This window comes from Hylaeus volcanicus, chromosome 3 (genome assembly GCF_026283585.1).
Source record: "Hylaeus volcanicus isolate JK05 chromosome 3, UHH_iyHylVolc1.0_haploid, whole genome shotgun sequence".
NCBI lineage: Eukaryota > Metazoa > Arthropoda > Insecta > Hymenoptera > Colletidae > Hylaeus > Hylaeus volcanicus.
Window position 1 is genome coordinate 4,751,514 of NC_071978.1, and position 22,014 is coordinate 4,773,527.

A 22,014-nucleotide genomic window follows, 5' to 3' on the forward strand; every position below is an offset into this window, starting at 1 on the left:
CACAGGCTTCCCAGGGCAGAAAGCCACCGAGGGGAAATCGTGAGGAGAAGGTGCGGGCACGTGAAAAGCTCCTGTTGCCGCGTGTCACGACGTCCGGAGAGACAGCTGCACCTGGCGTGGCAGCTGTTTGAAACCGTCCGTTACCTGGTTCGCCAGCACCTGTTCGAATTGCGTGCCGCGTGGACCTTCGAGAACTGCCCATAGCAACACATGTTGCCCGAGAGCACGAGAAGGAGCCCTTCTGTTAAGAAGGACGACCGCCTGTTACGCGGCCTCTGGTGGTCTTCGCTGCCATACCTCTCCAGGAAGAGGAGGATCGACTATCCGCATGATAACGAGAACTGGCGCTACGGTCGAGGGTGGGTTTCCGTAAATTCTCTTCGGTCTCCTCGACGGACGGTAGAACGAGGAAGAACTTTGTCGATGAACAGAACTTTACAAGGTCTCCGAGTGTAAGGACGTTTACATGGCTTCTAACTTCCACGTGGTAACTCTTATTCGACCTTTTCAGTGGTGAATTAATTTCATAATTTATTTTTCAATGGGTATACTAACTAGCGTTCTTCAAATTACTCAATTTAAAAAAAAAGGGGGCCAAGGGTTCCATAACTAATCTCCATTTTTATTGAGAATCCCTGTAAATACCTTCCAATTCCATTTGGGGCTCCTCAAATCATACCAACCGATACCACACAAAGAACCTGACTGTGCCAACAGTTTCTGTGGCTCGAATTAGGTGTGTATTATCCCCCAAGGCGTAGGAATGATCTTTCTTTCGCAGTGCATCGCCAGGAAAGCGAAGTTTATCGAGAGTGTCATCGATACATGGGTAAAAGAGGAACGCAGTCGCCTTTGAGCGGCGTTTCCACGGCTCTCGAACCGACTACTCGTTTCAGCTTCGAGGGTTAAAGAGAAATTAGCGATAGAATCGAGGGGCTGTGTCGTTTCGTGCCTCAGAGGCGCTTTTTTCGCGGTTCTCGTCGCGTCTGCATCGGGCGCAGACAAAACGCTGGCGCCGGATAATAAAGGCATCGCGTGTGCATAATTATCTGGCGTACTTTCCTGGAATTAATTTCGAGCTACCGTGGAAGAGCTTTTTTCCCGCCCCCGTGCCCACGATGCATGGCCCACTCCCCTCCACGGAGTCGCGATTATTTATTGGCTCGTGGAACTTCGTCGACGCTGACGGAATCCCGGGAAAAGAAAACGCGGAATGTCGCGGTTTTTGCCGCTCCGTGTGGAACGTTCAACCGTGGGTTTGCTTATCAAGTGAAAATATTCCATTTGGTTCCTTTAGATATGAACATTTTTACCGTTCATTATGCTTTCAGACTTTTGAAAGTGAGCAAAATAATGATGTTACCATGGTAAACCCTTCTACCAGTTTGGATATTGGAAAAAAATTTGTGTAATTAATTCAGGGCAAAAGCTTGTCCTCCCACGGGTTAGTTAAGCAATGAAAAGGTCAATGTACATGGAAGATTCCTATGGGTTCATATGGGAAGGGATCCTGTGGGTGGAGACTTCAACGCTTGCACAAGAACGAACCTTCGAAATTCAAATATTGTAATGTGATATTAAATCACCCCGATGAAGTTTTCCTCTGGCTTCTCGAGAAAAGGGGGTTGTTTTCCCCAAAGTTTCCCTTATGAAACACTAAAACATACAAGTAACCTCTGCGCTTAATAATACCTCTGTACTCGTACATTTTTATATAGTTCTATATTGCGCAACGACCGTTCCAACAAAATCGTCACTTTTTCGTGGCCGGTAAAGGAAAATTAAATTTCCCTTAAAATTAGAAGGAAGATAGGTCTCTCTAGCATGGGATTGCTTGAGAATTTGATCGAGAAAAAAACGAATTTTCAGGCTGTGCTCGTTCGAACGCGACTGCGTGCGCGATGCACGCACTCGTGCGTGTGAAAACGCACTTTCCTGATGAAACACGCGGCCAGCCTGTCCCTCGGGTGCATGCACGCTTAATGATTGGCTGCGTGCCTCTGAATCGACCGGGTTCCGCTCGTTTCGATGAGTACGAGCACCGGTTCTCTGGCCAGGAACTATGGCGTCCAGGAAAAGGTAATTCCGAACTTTCGATTCGAGAAGAATTGGACACGATGAAATTTTACATGGGAAGAAAAATGAACGCCAACTCTAAACAAACCTAAAACAGCAATAGTATACTATGAAACTTGTCGTGAAGTTACGCCGGCTCTTCCATCGTACTAATTTTGCTAGCAACCGCAAGCAGCCCCTATTGATCGACCAGGTTAATCAATAGTCCATACTAATAGCCGTGAAAGCAGCTAGGTGAGTTGTGTCCACGAAATCCGCTTAAGTAAGGATCGACGAGAGGATTCGACGAAAATTCGCGACCGTGTTGCTGGCGACAATTTGCTACATGCGACAAACAATTACAAAAAAAAAAAGAAAAGAAAAGAAAACAGGCGTCTAGGACCTGTTGGCTTATTTCTACACGGGTAAGCTTGATATGTTGAAGTAGAAAAATGATTCCAGTAAAAGAATTAATAATAAGTCGTGCGAAGGTCTCCCAGTCATAATCGCGCGTTTCCATGCGACTTTTCATACAAATTCTGTTATTCACACAGTATCCACCTTTCACGGCCTCTATTTATAATGGTTACGTTCTAAATTCGTGTTGCAAATCGGCCTCGAATATCACGTTTACTCGCATTTCCCAGGTATCGCTCTCCTCGCCATGGAAAACCAATCGCGTTTTCCGCAAGGATCTTTTTCTGGGTCACAGCGTCTTTCGATCGCCTCTGGTTGCAGTCCATCGAGAATCGATCGAGCTGTTACGAAATCTGGCGAGCACGTTACATTAATGATTAATTATCCTGTCACTGCAAACCTTTGATATCTGACCATGTATATTTATTTAAAACCAAGATAGAATACTCCTATGAAATTCTAAAGATGATTTCACTTCACAAAGGAATGTCTAAATATAGAAACAGAGATCCTATATAATTTTAAAGAAGTTATACCTAATAAAACACCCTTGTCCAAGTGAAACGAGACTGCAACAGTTTTATCAAGAAATGCGATCTCCAGTGACCCTGCCATCGATTGAACCGCGTAATCGTATCCTGATGGACTCCAAGGACGACCTCCCTCGAGCAGGAAACAACCAATCCTTATCGTGTTTCGTACCAAGGAATCGAGAGAACGAGGCTGCGACGAGCTTTATTGCTTCCAACCAAGGAGAAATCCCAGAAGGTATCACAATAAATAAGTCGCGTCTCTCGACTCGAAATACTTGAAATATTGCATGCGTTAAGGGTGTTCGGGAGCGTTGAAATAGCGCTGGTTATTATTGACAGCGAGAAAGAGAGGAGCTGCGATCGACGACAGTGACGAGCACAAACGGAGGGGAAATGCACAGACGCGCCAGAAAACGTGGAGAACAGATCGGGGAAACGCGAGACCATTAAAGTTGGAATTAAGTTCACAGGTCTGACACGTCACTCCATCTCAACCGAACGATGTTGTTCGAGTCTCCTTTGTTTGACGCGGAATTTGCTGAATTTTTGGCGAAACCGTCGCGAGACGAGAAATCTTGCACTTTCGATTGCTTCGATACGCTTTCCAACCCCTTTGCAGATTCCTAGAAGAGAGAGAGGATAAGGGTCGAGTCTGCGATGATTGGACGACTTCAGAAACTTGTACATTCGATTATTCGATGGAAACAGTGTCGAATGATCTCCATTGTTACCCTGTGGAAGTATCAACGCCCGTGCAGAAAATTCCTCCGAACAATGATCTTCTGTACCCTGGGGATTCGATAGGTATCGCGTTCAATGGGCACGTCATCGAATCAATCTTAATTGCTGAAGTCTTAGATTTCGTCAGGAAGTTGGCACTAATTACAGGAACGTCTCTGAACTGGCCGAGGAGCCGGAAGGAAAGGCTGAGATCCTGGGGTAACGCGGAGAAAAAAAAGCAGGTCTGTTCTGGAATCAATAGAGTCGCCCCATCCAACCGGGGGTCGAAATAAAACGACTCGGCGACGTCGCCGAGTGGCGGTGCCGCGTCTTCATCCCTCCTTGGGCTACCCAAGACGGAAAAGGGGTTGTGGCTGGCATCGTTTGCAACGGCTGCTTTCATTATCTCCACCAGGCGAGTTTTTCCACTCGTGGACATTGAATACGTGTTCTACATACAACGAATCGATGCTAATTCGGGTCGAATAATTCATCAATGGTCAAGATGAAAGACTACTCTCTACATACATTCATTCCCATACATGCTCGTACCCTTTATGTCTATCGAAGAAATTTTATTAAATTAAATGATAGGTTTGACGTTACCAAATAAATTTTCTAAAATAAATATGTGCGTAAATAAATTTTACATGTGTGTGTATCTATAATGAAAAATGTATTTGATTTAGACAAACTTCTTTGATAAACACTGAGGGTACGAATATTTATAGGACTTAAATGTAATTCATACATTGCATACAAGAAGTGTATACTAAGCTATCAAAACGGTAATTTGACCGGTCGTGGTAGGTTTAGTGTTAAATAGATTAAAAAATGAAATACAATGAGAAACGTAAGACTATCTAATCTTCTACAGTCTCGAGACAAAATTTTAACTTGGTAGAAATTTTTACGAGTTTCAGTCTGCGAATGTAACAGACATACGTCCACAATTTATCCTACCAATCTAATACTATCTAACCAAATCAAATTTCCTCTAAAGTATCGAAATCAATAATAGGAGTTCAACTTCCCTAGTCAGCCGAAGATACTGACCCAAAAGACCCAGGATTGTGTCAAGATCGACAGTTGAAGGATGAAGGAGAAATAGGAGAACGAAACGCCGACAAAGCTGAGAAGGAAAGTCGGTGGTGGTCGAGTGGCGTGCTGCGAGATACTCGAGCCCACGACAAAAGGTCTGCATCGTTCGGTTTTGCCTCTTCTGTACGCGAAAACGTAACGAGCCACTTGGCCACGTTGCATATTCCAGCATGGCCTGGCCCCGTTGTTACGTGAAATATGGCCGCGACCAGGGATCGCTAATTAAAAACGACTTAATTGTCAGTTTCAGTTGCTGGGCTCGTCGACGTTTTTCGGGAGGGAGTTTAATCCATTGCGAGGCATTACGAGACACTTTGCAAACCTGGAATCGTTTTGTCGTTTAAATCAGTGGCTTCCAAGCTCTTCGGGGTAGCAAGATAGGTGTCTATTCATCAAAAGCATCGGTGAGCATTGGTGAATGACATTAAGCTTCTTAACACATTCGCGACCGGCAGACATTTTACGTTTCTAATACCGAGTACTGACGAAAATAATAAAATTTTGAAGCTGGACATCGCAAATTTGTATCGTTAAGATGAAAATTACGAAATATGTTTTGAAATATCGATGTTGTAAATATATAGCGTGTCAAATAAAAAGATTTTCATAATTTTGTCATAACCAGGAATGGAATTTGGAATAACGTGTTAATTAATCTTTTTCCAGGCGATTCGAAAAACGAGCCAGGACTTTATATCGATATAATAAACGTTCTACGATGCTAGCTGATTTCGTCCTACACTTTTTATCGAGCTGCAACAGCGTTTCATTGTTTTCCCTCCGCAGAAGGCGCGGCTACGTGAGTCAAGAAAGAAAACGACAGGAGGAATGGAATAATTTCTTCATTGTCCTCGTGAACGTTGAATTCCAGATTTATTAACCGCGTTTCTGCGATGAGTCGTTCGTGCTCAGCCAGAACGGGGAGGGATCGGTTGTAAGAATAACGATTTAATGGCGACGATTTAGATTCTAATCTAAATAGCCTGCCAAGGCTTCTCTGATCTACCATTTAAAGGAAATGATTTTTTTTTTTAACACCAACTGTGGAGGGAAAAGGTCGAACAATTGTTCCAATCTCAAATTGAAAACTTGTACGAAGATTTCTGTTGTTAACAAATATTGGATCATCGAATCTAACCAACTACTTTTGTAATTATTATAAAAGCGAACAATTGTATCAGAGAGTTCAAGGAGGCCAAAAATAAAGAAAAACGTGAAATAATGAAAAATGTTCCAGTAGAAGGAAAACCTGATCGAGAGCTCTCGTAATACTCGAGAACAAAATTTTCGTGGGCTGAATCTCAATGATCGCGAGAGGCCTTGGCACGCGCAATACGCGCAAGTAATGTTGTCTCGTGACTTAGCTTTAGTGGCATGCTGCGAGTAAATGACTCACCTCACGGAGCTCCTTGATCTTTAGGCCTCCTTTGCCGATGATGCATCCAGCTTGGCTCTGGTGCACCAGCATGCGCACGTCGATCTCATCGCTGCCGTGTCGAGATCCATTCTGAAATCATTTCGAACGTTCAGCACGGAACAGACTCGTCGTCGGACGTCTAACTGATCCTCTTAAATTTCCATTCGCTATTCTGGCATCCCTCGTTCGTTATACCACAGCTTGCACCGATAGCAGGGTGTTTCGCAAAAGAGGGGTGTATCGAGCACGCAAAAATAACAGGAGGGGGGAAAAACGTCGATCCAACCGTTTCACGCGTATTTTTTTCATCGATCGATTTAAGGGTGATTGGAAAATAAAGTAGCTTTGGGAACTATTTTTGTTATTGGTAAATAGCTATGCAATTTTATGAAATTTTTGTCTACCGTACGAAGTGGATTTAATTTTGTTCGGTAGAATCTACTCTATATTTTTGAAAATCAAATAGTATCGTTGCAAGTTACTGCACCAGATTCGGTTTCAGTGGCATCTGTTAATATATGGACAGAGTTCTAAAGTTTATCTAAGTATGTTGTCCTCTGAACCCAGAAGACCACGAGGGAAACGGTTTCTAGATTGCAACGAAGTTGCACGAATCATGGACCTTTCACTATTTAAATACTCGTCTCTCGAAAACACTCAAACATTGCTCTACGTAAAACAGAAAGAAAACGTGGTTGAACCTACGTTACATCTGAGCACTCGAAGTTTTAAAATCGCAAGGAAATTGACCGAATGTTCATACAGGAGTCTAAGTACGGAATCAACGCAACGAAGTAAGAAACATGTGAAAAGTCCCACGATCGAATCACTTTTTTTCCCGTGTGATCCTCTTCTGGTAGCAACACTCACCTCCTCGAGATTAGGTACGACCTCGTTCAACACCTGAAGAACGGTGGTCAGATCCGAGCTGATGGTAAGCACCCTAGAATCAGAAAGACTCCAACAATTACTCAGGTTCTCGATGGCTGTGCGATTACGTGCTACAGGTTGCCCTTCATTTTTCTCTCGCAAAATTGCTCCACGGAGCCCTCTCCTTCGTGGAAAATTAACCACCAACAGGCGGAAATTGCGTTTGCTTGACTGTAGCATAACCTGACGCGAGTTAAGGACGAAGGAACCTCGATCGAAAGAGTTTTTCCACTCAATTTGCTCAACTTGAGATCCCAGACGATATTTAGAGTCCCTTAAGTTTGCCGTTCAATTTACTTTATTCTTTATTTTTTCGATTAATGTCTGTGAACTATTTCAAATTGAGATTGATTTAATTTTTTAATTAACTTACTAGATATTTAATTCACAAATTTGAGGGCTTTTACTCTTTGAATAAGAAAAAAATACAGATTCGATGCTTTTTAATGCCTCATCTGCGTGCAAAGTTTGATTAAAACTGGAGATCGTTCATACTTCTGAGAAGCTATTCCTAAAGTATCAGATTATAAATTATCAATTTTAAAAAAAGAGAAGAGAGAACGATAAAACTTGCTTCTGCGCCAAGTTTCGAACAAACTGTACTGTTTACAGAAATTCTTTTCAACCTCAAACTTATTAAATCGTATCGCAACTAGGCCACAATTTCGTGATTAATTTCCCTCCATCTTTCGCTCTTTCCAGGAATTTCGTCATTTCGACCTCGCTACTCGCGCCAGTTTCATTTACAAATGATCAGCAGCGTCTCGCCTCCAGTCCGAGATGAGCAAAACTTTATTCGTACAAGAAATGACAATCGAAATTAACGCGCAACAGTACCTCGCAATTTCCCCAAAGCTTAACGGGTCGGATAATTTTTCGTCAGCGTCCAGTAATCTACAATCTCACGATTAAAGTTCAACGAGTTACGGGTGAAAAGATTTATCTTCTATTAGAAATTCTTTACGTGGATAAAAATTGTGCCCATCTCCGGCTCTAACTCTCCGCGAGAAGTGTTCTTCCCCGAATGAAATGTGGACAGAGCCACGGCAGAAAATATCACCCCCGTGAGCCACCGGGAAACTTCCCTGGGTCCGTTCGAAGATAAACAGGGAAGTTTTCAGTTCTTGGGACACAAATCAACTAGAAGGCGACTCTCCGTCTGTTCTTTCTTTATTTTCTGCTCGTTCTTCTCGCTGGCCTGCGCCGTAACTGCGGGGAAACGTCTAGTTTCGTCTTTTCACTCGCAGCTTGTTGCTGCTGACGTAATGTTACGTCTACTCACAGTTCGTTGCTCGTTACTTTCAGTCGCCTGTTCGATTCTTCGTAAGACGTTAATAAATTCGTAATATTACTTTTCAAATATTGCAACGGCTCTGACAAGAAATTGCAAGACCACCTGATTAAGTTCTAATATATTCCCCTATTTAAAATGATAGAAAGCTTTTTCTTAAATTAAACAAATTACGGTAAATCGCGAGGATTTCATACAAAACCCCAATTTCGTGATTCGAGCAAAGAATAGGCTTTCCCCGCAGCTTTCGTAGAGCGAGCCACTCGATCGAACGTTGGAACTCGAACGATATTCGAGGAGAGACGAGAGGCTGCCTGGAACTCGTTCTTATCAGGCTTTGTTTTCCCGGTAATTATTTGTTTCCCTCGAAGGAGAGAATAAGCGAGAGGATCATGGGGTGAGGGGGGAGGATTACTCGTAGCAACTTGGAATTTCAATTCGACACATCACGGTGATCTCTGTTACTACTGATCACGAGAGTGCTCGAAGGAAACCGGAAACTGCGTATCGATCACGGGGCCGACCCCCTTCACCATCGTTTGCTTGGAGAAGTCGGCATTAGCAGGGTAGCCAATGAATTCACCGACGATTAATCAACTTCAGGATGTCGTCGGTGTATTGAGCGGGTAATTTTCAAGCTACTAGAAGTCAATTCACGGCTATGATATACTGTAATATACAGACACTTTGGATACTTTCGATTCGGAGGTTGGAATATAAAAATTAGCGTGGAAACGTAGCAACTTATTCTCGTTTAATTCGTGTTAGAAAAAATAGCAAACTATCGAGCAAACTATCGCCGATGCGAAGGCCTAACGACGTGAAAAAAGCAGGTCGTTGCAAGTTTCAAACCGCGAAAAATCGTCCGAGGAACTCGTTAGCCACCCTGATTGAAGAAGGAATCCTCCAAACACGCAACGTTCCAATCGAGCACTGTTAATTTCCGCCACGTGATCTCTTCCATCGCCATCCCTCTCCAACGCATTCTTATCGATTCTCCTCACCAGAATCGACCGCTTGGAAATCGATTCACACGCCGAACCAGCGAAACGAACGTGAAAATCGCCGAATCGCGGTTTTGGGACACTTAAAAAAAAAGTCCATCGCGTGGTTATTGTTAATGTGAACCCTCGACTGGCAGGACGAGCGTCGAAATCGCCCAAGAGTATTCTTCCAAAGCTTCGCAGTCAACCGACGACAACGTTCATCTACAAGAGATGGGCAAAATACTCGAGTCACTTTGGATACTAGTAATGACGAAAGAAAATTTGGCACGTTATTAAATCCGAAGGCTTAGATTGTAATCACTAGACTGTGGACTTTATAAACATATGCTAAAGGTAGCAAGAATATATGCACTTACACAAAATAGAATGGTAATGTTATACGAATTTAAATAAGAGGAATTGTTGGTCACAAGTGGTCTTTAAAAACGAAAGCTATGAATTTTCTTAGGGGTGGTTTCTGATCCACGTCGATGAGAAAGGATGAACCTTCCTAAAAATATTCACCAATCTATGAAATATGTCTTACACTTTATAAATATTTTCCCTTAAATACATTATAAAGTCCGTAGTCTATTAATTCTTCTCAAACATACAACGACTCAACAAGCAATTTATTATCGCGTTCAGAGATTTGCCCATCTCTGTCGTCTACCAGAGACCTAGCATGCTCCATCGGTCTGTCGTGCGCTCTGGGCGAACGTCAAGCTGAACTGCCAAGAACAATAAGTCGAATATTATTGTCTGCAGGCGATCTCTTGCATCGATTTCGCAGTGTACGGTTTCGTAACGAGTTAATCTGGCGTTAACACGAGGACGGTCACGTGTCCGTTTAGACGATGCGTACGTATCCACCTGTTTCGTTGACGTCAGATTGCAAACAGCTATTGGAAAAACATCCAACCTCTACCAACCGAGGGTTTAATCACGCGTTACACCTTCCTAACGATCATTGGGACTGTCCAATGATTCACGCCGCGAAGGGAACAGTTTGTTAGTCGACGACTAGTAAACCGTGAAAGCGGCCATCACCCAACTACTCCTCGTTATTTTGCCCAGGTTTTTTTTAGCAGTCACACAAGCTGAAAACGAAACGGATAGTCGTGTGTTTGTGTATATAATGTGTGCGTGGGTGAGTGTGTGTGTGTGTTTGCTGGACGGACGGTCGAAAGTCATCGCCTCGGGAACGAAGTCGACCTAGTCATTTTAGGTTTTTCATGGACTCTGGAGGAAGAATTGCGCATATACTCGTTTGGTATGTGATTCCAGTTTGAGGTAAAAATGTAGTCTCGTAGGACACGTCAAATTTTAGGTCACTTTTAGATGGCTTCGACTTCAGATTTTTTGGGGGACTCTTTAGTAAAGCTGTGGAAGAGATTAATCTATAAAAAAAATAAGGGAATTACGTTAAATTAAGGAAGCAAGAGAGAAGAAAGAAAAATTGTTTATCGAGGTGTGAACAAATCGAAGAGAACTACAATCTGGGAGTTCGATGTAAGTTCAATTTAAATAAAACTTACTGTCCCAAAATAATTAAAATAATATAATGTAAATAAATGACTACATTTTGGCTTCATACTGAACCTTCGAGAGAAAAGCAGCGGGGAAACAATGAAGTTTCTTCTTGGAAAAAGTTTGGGCGCGGATGTTCGACCTGGAAAGGATCAGAGGCCCCAAGCAGACGTTCTCGAGTCTCTGGTGTCGTCGATCGTTACTTGAAATGGAAAATTATATTAACCCAGTTACGACTGCCATCTTTCCGGACGGATTTAGAACTTCTATTAAATAAAATTTGCTTAATACAGTGGATTATCCGATAACGTCATTCCAAGTATTTTACACTTATGTATAGACACTTCAATGACAAGAAATTATTCAATTCTGTGACGATTTATAAAACTGTATAATGTCCACTTCCAAAAGAAGACTCTGTTCTGCTTTTAGGAATCGCGATAAAAATATTTTTTTTTTTAATTTGTGTCCTATCTGGGTGAATATATCTCCAGTTGGTGGCCTAACAGGAAGTATCGACGGGTGCTGGGGTGATAAGAAAACCCGTTTCTTTCTCTTGGGCCTGTTTAGTCTGCAATGAACGTGAACAGGTGTAGACAGTCGCCAGTTAGAGACGATGGGTCTGATTAGATCTTGGATCTAATTTTTGTTCGAAGCGGGAAACCTTTGGAGACTGGTGGAAATTAGTTTCGTTTGAGTCGAGAGCGAGTTCCATAGCATTTATCGTTCAAAATAAAGACATTGATACGCAAATGTTGGCGAAGTTGTTGATTTCCGAGTTGGTAATTGCCGAATTACCCTACAAAAACTAATTTAACGACAGCCACCATTTACCTTTACGAAGACTGGATTATACTAAGATTAGGGTGACTGTTACACTAAAGGAGAAGCCACGTACGCGACAGGGAGGTTACAGCGAAAACTTTCCCGATTAAATTCTCGAAACGTCCGTTCGGCCGCGAATAGGAATCGCATTAAGGGCAGCTCCGAGGACTTTTATAGTTGGCGATAAAAAAATTTACGACCAGGGCACGTGACGTCCCAGAACGAAGATAAATTTCTTGTTAGCGTACGAGTGCGCGTGTGTCACGCGCTCCCGAATGGGATAAGGGTCTCCAATTGCCCATGAGATACCCTAATTGCTCGGAGTTTTCAGCGAAAATGAAGCCTCTGACGACGAATTTGCTGGCACTCTTACGGAATGAATATTATTGGGAACGAAGCCATTTAGTGAATCGTAAACGACTCCTTTAAAAGTGTTCGATTTTCCTGTAATAAAAAAAAAAAATCATATAAACTTGCGTGCAACTTAGTTGTCTCGATCAAACATATTTCCACCATTCTCGTGAGTTCTCCCGGACATCAAATTAACTCTTTCGATATTTCGTGAGGCTTCCGCGTGCGGAGAACACGCGTGGACATGTGCACAGTATCGAAAGGATGGGAAATCGATCTCCTACGTTCGCCACGTTCATCATCCACGAATAGAAGACCGCGAACAGAGAGTAGCGTGCACTTGCGCCCTTTCATTGCTGGAGGAACGAGTATTTGGTAATTGAGAGGTGTGGAACCACTCGAATTAAACGAATATATTCCATTAACCCTCTATAGAACACAGAGTGAAAGACATGATCTACCGTAATAAATTGTAAGAAATAATTGTCATGAACAGATCCCATATTGACACTATTGTTTCAACCCCTTACGATTGAAATTATTATTAGCCTCTGAGGGAATTCGGTAATAGACCACTGGTATGAATGAATGAAAAGCTTTTGAATTTATTCACCCTTAAATGAAAAATTGTAACTAGTAGCTGTTGTGAATAGATTGCTCGGTGGTCAAAGCATGGACTCAGACTTTAAAAATATAGAACAGTTTCAAAGTATATCAAAGAACCAATAATTTCTCCCCGCTATAGGGAATCCATCAATTTCCTCCCTCGAGAGAGTCCAAGCTAATATTATCAATGACAAATCGAACGGTATCAGTCCACGTCCGAGGCATCTGCGGACAGCTGAGCTTTCAGCAACGGGCCAAACACACGCACACACACCCAGGCCCTCAAACTTCTCCAGCGTCTTCAGCAATGAAAGGGGTCAAAGGAAACCGCGTACACGCGTGCACAAAACAGGCCATTAATGACTTTCGACTTGCGGACAGTTCGTTAATCACGTCGACAGGTCTCTGACGGTCGGCGATGCCTCGACATGTCGGGCGTACCTAGAAAGTAAGCGTGATAATATTCGACGTTAAGCGTGGAATCGGCTTTAGACCGCCTCGTTCCACGGATTAGCATCCGTGTGTTAGCCACAACAAAATTAGAGATAGAGAGAAAGAGAGACACATACGGTGTACAATATCCCCGACATAAAACGTGAGTGTGGTACTTTCTGCGAGTGAGTGTGGTGTCGGGCGTGTCGTCCGCGCGCGCGACGATCCGAGGTGAAACGTAAAAACAGAGACAGAGAGACAGAAAAAAGAAACATTGTTTGCTCGACAGAAACATAGAAAACGGAGCGGGAGACCACCGTGCCAGAGATAGGAAACGCTGGTTAGAGATTTCGAACGTTCACTGTACTCGTTGCATAAAAATTAAAGAATTTAATGATCCGCGATACGGAGAAATGGTGTTTTTTTTTATTTTCAATGTAGCGAAATTCAAGAATTCATACCAGAGTGTTATTTGAGTAGTTTTGCCCATCTCTGACATCAGGCGAGTTGGCAAAGTTTAGGCGCCTGCTTTTCCTGGTTCTTAGAGGAAATAGGGGATGAAGAGTCGAGGAAGAAGATTTTTGGGAAAAAGAGGAGGAATCAACGTGTCCTCGTACCACCTAGGAATGAAGAGAACTATTCGAGGAGATACCGATGACTCCTGAGGAATAATTACGTCCTAGAGAGCCTTGGTCCCATCGAAAGATCCCTCCATTTTCTACAAGAAAGCCAACTAAGAAATTTATATGCATAAACTACCCTAACGAATTTTCCGAAAATTCTACAAATTTCTTCCCATAGATAATTAACCATGTAACAGAAAAACAAGCATTTGTTTCACTTCTTCCCATCTATGAGAATATCTATGGTCTTGACACACCCAAACGAGGAAAGCATTTTTCCTTGCTCTGTTTTCTCCAGGTTTGAAAAGTAACAGAAACCACGGTCGACTTTCTTTGTCTCTGGCCGCAGGAAGTCCGAGAAGTGTCGGGAGCTCCTTCGAGCTGCAATTAGAAATTGGACAAGAAGACCCCGCTAGTTTTGCCAACTGAGAAAAGTTTCGAGGAGCGTTTCTTCGCGTAGCACTCAACGAGAGCCAAGAAGTGGCGTTAGGTCCGCCTGACGCTATCGGATGAGCTCGCGAGCAGGCTTTTTTCTTGGGGAAAAAAAAACAATGTAGAGAAGTCGTTGAAGCTGAATTCCCTGGAAAAGCTGATTCGATTTGTCTGATAAATTAGAAGAAGGATTTCTGAGTTTGAAGCGTAGTACTGAGACGCACTGTGAAAGAAAGAGTTGAGGTTCAGAAACGCTCAGTTATTTTCTAGGACGCTCTGATAGCATTAACGAGGATTCATCCACTGATTCATTCAAAGATACACTTCCCAAGCATCCAGCTACTCTTCCACTCGTCGAGATCCCTTCACCGGGGACTTCCTGTTCGAATTCGACCAAGACCAATCTCCAGCAGAGTCCCGTCAGTCATAATCACTCTTCACGGAGACCCCCTGGGACCAAGCATTCTTCTTCGATGCTGTGAAACGCTTGCTTGGCTCGATCCGCGAGCAATCCCCTCGCGGGGATTCCTGAAAGGACAGTGGAAGAGGCTACCAGCGCGGACAAAGAAACAAGCGCGAGGAAGAGCTCTGTGGATCTCCTGATCTGTCCACTTTGCAGCAACAGTGAAAGCACTCGATCTCATGGAAGGCGCAGACGGAGACGCGCAACACGTGATCCAGGGCACAGGAACGAGAGGACAGTCTTGATCTTCGTGGCCATGAGGTAACAGAGCCTCGGAGAACAGCGAGAGGACGTGCAACCATATGGCAGGTGTAGTCACGGACACCAACAATGGGAGCGAGTGTTTCTATGCCCAACCCTTTCGCTGCGGACGTACGTGCACAGAGGAGGCTCCGAGGTCAACACTGCTGAGCTGGGAAACTATTTGCGAAGGATTTGCTATCTCCCACAGGTGTACACACATCTATTTCAATTTTATTTTTGACGATTACTCGATTAGTAATTACTAACTAAAGTAACTGGTTTCATATTTATGTATGATTCCAGGAGGAATACGCTGAATGTTCGATAAGTGTCACGCAGGACGGTGTCGCGACACACTTATTGATTGAAGGTAGCGAAATCGAATCGTTCTTCTGTCTCCTCTGGGTGAGACGTTAACAAACAATGCTTTGTACGCTTAATCTTCCAAAGAAGTACCCACATAAGCAACGACGAACTTCATCGACAGGGGCTCAGTAATCGTAATAGTGCATGAAACTATTAATTAAGCATGTAAGCACGTTCCTTTGAACAATTAGCAACGAGCGCGAGTAAATTCGACTGCCGAAGGACGTGTTCCTTTACCCACGGTTCGTGACTTGATCAATTAGCGAAAGGGTTAAGATCATTCCGGTTGTGAATCATCGCGCAACCACGCCAAAGACTACGCTCGAGGACACGTTCAGGGTTGAGAGTGGTTGGCGGGAGAGACTGAACGTACAGACACAGGCGATTAAGGCGAGGCATAGACAGAGAAAGGTAAGAAGAAAGTGAACGTGAAAGACAGAGAGATAGAGCAAAACAGACTGTAGTACAAAGTATATAAAGAGAAAGAAACAGACAGATAAAAGATACAGAGAGAAAGAGAGAGAGAGAGAGAGAGAGAGAGAAACCGTCGCTGTCGTTTTTTTTTCTTGGTTTAAAAAAAAAAAGTAATAATAAAAGAAGAAAAAAAACAGCACAGCGACCACGTAAAATATCGCCGCCTTAGGTATTCTTGTAATTAGAGACAAAGAAAAATAAGACATTAAGTAGTGGTGTTGGTCATTACCGTTCGGGTCCGGGGCAATCGGGTACAATGATTGAGGCTTTGTACTGTCGGGCCGTGGTGGTTGGTGGTTGGTTCATTGGTGGTTGGTTGGTGGTTGTTGTCGATTGTTGGTAGGGTGGTCCATTTGCCGATCGAGTCAGGGTCCGTCGTTCCGGGCAGGGCAACGGCAGGGCAACACCAGGGGGGCAACGCCGGGGTTGGGGCGGGGCCAGGGCACAAACCATCAACCAAGTTAGACATCGCGTCTCTCACGGCTGGATTAATTCGCGGCTTAATCGTGTAACCCCTTCTCCACCCTCTTTTTCCGCTATCCACGGACACCGTCGAAGGCCATCCCACCCACCCCTAGCGCCATCCGTGCCCTTTTTCTCATTCCATCGCGCGAACGGTTGGAGAAATGTTTGCAACGCGACCTAAGACACTCGAAGGGCTTTTGCTGTCATTAAATGAACGCGACACATCGAGGATTGAAAACTCGACCATTTTCGCGGGAATCTGAGACAGCAGATGCTGGCTTAGGTTACATTAACTGTTTCAGACCTGAATTATTTTTTTTTCTCGTACATTCAATTTAAAATTACTATGAAAAAAAGAAAATCCTGATAGTTTAAGAGGAGAACTGGTCTCTTTCTTCGTGTGCACAAGAAACGATAGGGTCGGTAACTTTGTAAATTTGTGTCCTCAATTCTGGACGCCAGGTCTGAAATGGTTGACACTAAACCTACCACAACTGGTTGTTAAAGTTCTTGTATACAATATGTAAATTATATGCAAATATTTCATGCATTATACAATTTAATACCGTGTGAAATACTTTTGAAGCAGGTTTTCAAGACCAGTCATTTGTCCAAGGTAGAAGTAGGTGCAAATGAACCGTGGGTAGGTTTAGTGTTAAACGAAACGCCCGGAATCAAACGAATCTGAGAATCTGTTTATCCTTGCAGCGGGATCAATTCAACAAACATCCTCTCGCTACCCAGTCGAACGTTCAATCCTGCAACCCTGTTTATCAACGCGCAAAGTTAATCTTTCGGCGAACAAGCAAGTTCGAGCCAGGTGCGTCGTTTCGCAAACAATTTCTCCGACCTCGCGAGTTTCCCGACGGGCGTTTTCAGCGTCCAAAAAATCGCCTAACGACGGTTCGGCCATGAGATTCCCCAAAGCGGCGCACGATTCCCCGTTCATTTAACGACGGACTCGCTGCAGGGAGCACGCTGCAAAGGGGACACAAGCGGACGAGTAAAAAAAAAAACAAAGTGTCCCTCGGGAGAAATTCCATTTTCCCTAGAGGCTTTCTCTATCTCTCGGGTACCTGGCCTTCCACCTTGGGGTCACGCAGGTGCGTTACCTACGAATCTCAGCAGCGACGCGGCGAAAGTCTCAGGCAAACGAATGGCCGCTCGCCTGATTATTTACGACCGTGGACAAGATCGAGGGAGGATGACTGCGGGTCTGCGTTCGGTTAATTTCACGTCTACGACGCTCCGACTACGTGACAGCCAAGCTAGGCAAGATCGCGACGATATTTATGGCCCTCCTTCGCCCATATGGCTCGCGAGCAATTGTACTATTTGCAGAAAGTGCGGCTCGGCCGTAAATCGTGTTATTTTCGATCCTTTTGATCGCGCGATGAACAATCCTTTAAGGTTGGTACGCGGGGCCTGTCTCTGGGAAATAAAAGTGACGAAACAGTGACAGAGCAGGTAGGCACCATTTGGTAATAGAAAAGATTGCACAGAACGAGCTACTGTATAGTTTTCTTGGACGATATTATAACACAAAATTTAACAAAATTTAACACGTACATACTTGGAATCTAAAATATGCTAAATTATACTTAATATATTCAATATTCTTAAATAATCACACGACTAAATACAAGTATGCAGTAATTCCTTCTCACATAGTGTCTCCCATTACCATACAATGCCAGCACACTCTGCCAAGTTTGCCACGGAACGTGTACGTCTCGTGAATTTCAAAGAGAAAATCCACCAACGGCGTGCTACTTGCTCGAAATAAAATCGAATTCTTGGACAAAAAATTCACCGAACGCAGCCCCGAAGATTTCCATCCGCTCTATGTTGTCGCAGAGTCTCGCGAATGCTCGCCAGTGTTTGATCGTGTGAAACTTGCGTGGTGTCCGCGGCCAAAACGAACGGTAAAAATAAAAATAAATAAAAAAGCAAAAAAAAAGTACGTGAGACTGTGTGTACGACGAAGGCGTGTAATGATCGATAGATCCTGCATGGGTCGCTGGAAGACGCAGGTTAAATCGTTCGCAGCGTTGGTGCTTCGACGATCGAATCGAAACATGAGCTTAAGCCGGAGCAAGTGGTTTCGATAGAGCTTAAGCTCACGTTCGGTGCTCGTTTAGACGCTAGAATCGACGGCAACCTGCCTGAAAACCGCGCTGAGGCAATGAAATCGTGATCGACATCGCTGTTTGCTCGCGACTAACGCTTACGGATCCTCTAGCGTGCATCTGATAATGCGTGCGTCAGTGAAAATCGTCACTGTGCGCACTCGTGGACGGCAGGGCCCCTTGTTTCACGCGACACGGCTACCTGGATGCGTCGTTTAGGGGATGGTGCATTTTTGTTCAGGCGTGCTCAAGGTAGTTTGTTTTGATACGAACAGTTGTTTCAATTTGTGGTCAGGCACTGTTGGTATGTTTGTGGGTTTATTATTTAGAAGGAATTTAATTTGCTGCAAGAAGAATGTTTGTGGGTTTATTATTTAGAAGGAATTTAATTTGCTGCAAGAAGAAAGGGTTAGAAAGTTGGTAAAATCGAGATGGATTTTTCGAGGTGGAAGGTCCTAGAAAGTACTTTCTTAGGTGCAACTGATCTTTAGTAGACAAACTCTGAGTTAAACTATACAAAAATCGAAGATCGAAAAATAATTAAGACCTAATGCCTGTCAAAACAAATGCTCAACACATTAAAACACCCAGTGCATGTTAAAATACGCTCCACCTTAAACACACCTGTAACTACTCGAGTAAAGGAGTCTAGTAGTAGACGCTGCACGAACACAGGCTGTGTCATCGATTGCGAACGTGACGGAACGCGCGTATCCTTCTGTCAACGTTAAAAAGCACGCCAGTCTTAATTTTCACGCGTGCGCGTGAAACAGGGGGCTGTGCTCGCGACCGTGTAGAAGCTCGCGAATCGAGGCTGGCTTCCTCGTACAACGCGCGGAGCAAGCGTTACACGCCTGGCAGGCCTACTTTTCTGACGTTCTCTCGATCATTTGGTTCGTGCGGGGTGAGTCTCGTCGGCGTCTCAAGGACGATGAGCAAATGAACTAACAAAAAAATCGCCGTGGAAAACAATCGACGTTGCGCAACGGAATCGGGCCGAGATTATGCGAGCGTAAAGCCTGTTACACGCTTACGAGAATCGAACGCGTGCGACGGTTCGAGTTACTCCGGGTGACCTTTGACTCCTAGATGGGAAGTCTCTTAATTGTATGCGATTGAATGAAACTATAGAAGTTTGAGATCACTGATTTGTCGAGTAACCGCTTGAGTTATTGCTAGGGTAAAAATTGTTCTAGTTGTAAACATTGTAAGATGGTTGAAAAGTCAGGATAGGGTGAACCACGTGGCTTTCATGACACCTTCGAAATTATTTTTCACGTCGAATCGAAGTAAAAGGCGTTCGATTAACGTAAAGCAGTACAGGCCTTACCCGTCGTCACTCGAGCCGCATCTTTAATCAACCGTTCAGGGTCACATGCAGCTCCACGCCCATGTGCTTCCTTGAATCGTGATCCTTTCTGATGCAGATTACGCGCGCGTCATCTGTCCCATTCCATGGTGATTGAATAACAAATTAGAAAAGAATAATAGGGAAACTTCCCAGCTCAAGAACCAAATGCGCGATGACGGCATTTCTGCACGCGTGTGGAACACTTCTGGCGTCGACCAAGCAGCATAGTCGAACAACTTTCAAGGAATTTAGAGTTCTCTAACCGGTCCATTCATTTAACATTCTATCGAAGGGAAAACGTAGAAGAATGAGATGCAAGTATCATCGATCGCCACGCGCAGTCCCACGCGCGTTTCAGAAACACTGGCACCGGAACTTCCCTAAAATTCCAGCTAGTGGACGTACCAGATCGGAACTGTTCGCCTCTAGAATTCGCACGAGGTTAGTTTCGAGAAGTAAGAAGCTCGTGAAAGTGAATCTTCGTTGACAATGATCGGTGATAATCTTCTACGCTCGTTAACATTCATTCTCACGACCTTCTTCTGGCCTAACGATCGAAAACGCGCTCGTCCTCTTCCCTCGTGTCCCGTATTTGCCATCGACTGGGCAACACGGGACCAAACCGCGAGAGAACGAGGCTGGTAAGTATACTAAACGACGAACGGAAGGTGCAACTGCTTACCTGACTTCTGAGTTTGGTGATATTCTGGCCACCCTTGCCGATTATCGAACCGGCCACCTGCAACAAAAAGGTTTACTTTTAACCGACTTCGAAAAGGAGGAGGTTACTCAATTCGACATGTATTTCTTTTTTTTTTCTCCCTTTAAGCATAAACATTCCTGTTTTCGCATTAATATTTGTGTGGCCTTCGACGAACAGTTAAAAAAGAAACAGAGAGACGTATTCCTTTTCATTAGATACGCAAACCTTCGCTCGATTGGATGAACATTGAAGCGTCGTGCGCGCGAGGCTCGCGAGAGGTACTTTATGTTAATTGCGCGAGGTGTACATACGCGTGTTTTTATTTTGTAAAACCTTTGCTCAAGGATGCACACAGTTTTCTGCGGTGAAAGTCGACGGAGATATCCGTGGTTCAAAGGCGAAGCGATTTTACGACTCGGGCAACATACTAGTGATCACCGCCATTGGAATCCAAAGTCTCGGCTAACGAAGAGCTTCAAAGGAAATCGAAGCTTTGAAGAAATAAACGATGGTTTAAAAACGCTATTGATTTCAAGAAAAGTACAGCGGATGGAAGCGGAGAAAAATTGCGGATTTTAATAAATAAATTGATCAACGTCGACGCTTAATGGGAACGATTCAACGATTCAATTTAGAAATGCCAAGAGAATCCAACATGACCCGCGTCATTAATCACGTTACGTGGCTTTAATCTTGAGCTTTCATGCAGTTGAAACAACTTCGAACTTAAGTGCAATAAAAATGCAATTCTCGGATACTTCCGCGAGTCGAAATTGCTTACCGAGATTGTTCGAGAAAAATCTACTGTGTATAACTCGGAACATTTTTCATTTCCCCTCTTTTCTTTGTTTTCATCTTCTATCGAAAAAAGAACCAGGCTTCTCGCGCAGAAAAAAGAATTATTAATAAAAGGAACGAGGGAGAAGGCATATTGCGAAACTTAATTTCAAGTCGACCTCGACACGCAGCACATCGCGGAGATTAATCGCGACGCACGTTTCGCCTCGATTCCTTCTTTTTCGTTTCTCCCAAAAGGGGATCGATTTTCTCGAGGAATCGTGGGCGGAGAATCTCGGCCCAGGAACAACTCGGAAGGTCGATCGGCTCTCGAAACCGCGCAACGCCGACGTTTCAGCGATTAGGCGTCGATAAGGTGCGCGAGCTGTTGCAACGCGATAATTGCAACGTCTAAAAAAGGTGTTCATAATCTGCGAGGCGTTCTTTATAATTATACAGAATACCGCGATGAATTAATGAGGTACGCTCGAGTTAATAAATTAGCTTTTATGCGATGTACTTTGTTAAAGACAAATTCGTTAAAATAAAGGAACGTTCATTGCACAATGTACATTCTCCGTGATCGATCAAAACGAGTTTACTCTCGAAAGGAACGATCCCCTGATCGATTTCCAGTTCGATCGACCCTGACACCGACCGCCATTTTCCCTTTGATCCTGACTAAACGGTTAAAACGATCAACGGCGATCGGCATTGTACGGAATCAACGCTGCGCGACCGCATCGATCGCGATCAAGATCTACGAAAACGAAATCGAGCCCAATGAAGAATCG

At 43.9% G+C, this 22,014-nt stretch overlaps 1 protein-coding gene and 2 long non-coding RNA genes across 8 annotated transcripts in view; 2 read left to right on the forward strand and 1 right to left on the reverse strand.

Annotated features, from left to right (window-relative positions):
* Nucleotides 1–22,014, reverse strand: part of LOC128874102 (heterogeneous nuclear ribonucleoprotein K) — a 112,908-nt gene that overhangs the window by 25,216 nt on the left and 65,678 nt on the right. For all 6 annotated transcript variants that reach the window (XM_054118434.1, XM_054118439.1, XM_054118436.1 and 3 more), the window contains 4 exons: nt 20,423–20,479; nt 16,025–16,068; nt 7,114–7,186; nt 6,223–6,333 (listed from right to left, as the gene is read on the reverse strand). In XM_054118434.1, coding sequence (XP_053974409.1) covers nt 6,223–6,333; nt 7,114–7,186; nt 16,025–16,068; nt 20,423–20,479 — 285 coding nt within the window. The remainder of the gene's footprint in view (nt 1–6,222; nt 6,334–7,113; nt 7,187–16,024; nt 16,069–20,422; nt 20,480–22,014) is intronic.
* On the forward strand, nt 4,640–6,150 carry LOC128874106 (uncharacterized). Its single transcript, XR_008456567.1, has 3 exons — nt 4,640–4,921; nt 5,071–5,230; nt 5,493–6,150. It is a non-coding gene; the product is annotated as an uncharacterized LOC128874106 (long non-coding RNA).
* LOC128874105 (uncharacterized) lies at nt 9,685–16,010 on the forward strand. The gene is made up of 3 exons (XR_008456566.1): nt 9,685–10,723; nt 10,792–15,163; nt 15,259–16,010. It is a non-coding gene; the product is annotated as an uncharacterized LOC128874105 (long non-coding RNA).